The sequence below is a fragment of the Apaloderma vittatum genome, unplaced genomic scaffold (genome assembly GCF_000703405.1).
Source record: "Apaloderma vittatum isolate BGI_N311 unplaced genomic scaffold, ASM70340v1 scaffold27917, whole genome shotgun sequence".
In the NCBI taxonomy this organism is placed as follows: Eukaryota; Metazoa; Chordata; class Aves; order Trogoniformes; family Trogonidae; genus Apaloderma; species Apaloderma vittatum.
This window is the reverse complement of record NW_009728246.1, coordinates 2,779-3,262: the sequence shown is the minus strand read 5'-3', so window position 1 is coordinate 3,262 and position 484 is coordinate 2,779. Positions and strand designations below refer to the sequence as shown.

General features: G+C 63.0%; 1 protein-coding gene across 1 annotated transcript in view; it reads right to left on the bottom strand.

The window, feature by feature from the left end:
- The window catches only part of LOC104277401 (tubulin gamma-1 chain-like), a gene marked incomplete at its 5' end in the record, with an annotated part of 3,441 nt that overhangs the window by 334 nt on the left and 2,623 nt on the right, over positions 1-484 (bottom strand). The window contains 1 exon segment of the mRNA XM_009874021.1: positions 171-405. Within this exon segment, the coding sequence (XP_009872323.1) occupies positions 171-405 (235 nt within the window).

The window sequence follows — 484 nt, the reverse complement described above, 5'->3', positions numbered from 1 at the left end:
GGGATGCGACCCCAGAGCAGAGCTGTGCCCCAGCTGGGAGCTGCCCCCCATCATCCGCGGGGTCTGCTGTTTCTTTGTGAGAGCCCCACAGAAGACACGTTTGCGACACAAAGGACATCAGGGCTGCAGGGCCCCAGCGCTGCCGGCGGTGTGGAGGGCAAGGCACTCACCGAGGAGATGTTGGTGTGGTTTGCCATCATGAGGCCGCTGACACGGTGAGCAGAGGGCAGGTAGGGGGACTTGCGGGACAAAGCCACCTGGATGCTGGCAGGACCCCAGGGGATGAAGTTGGCCAGCTTCCTCTCCCGGATCCGCTGCAGACTCTTGTGAACCTGGTGGAGAGCAGCAAGGGGCAGCAGGGTGATGGGCAAAGCAGCTTGGTCCCAGCAGAGCTGGGAGCTGCTCCTCACAGGACAGAGCAGACTTAAGTGAAGGGCAGGCAGGGGGGCCACTCAGGGCGAGGGACTAGTGACCCTTCCATGAG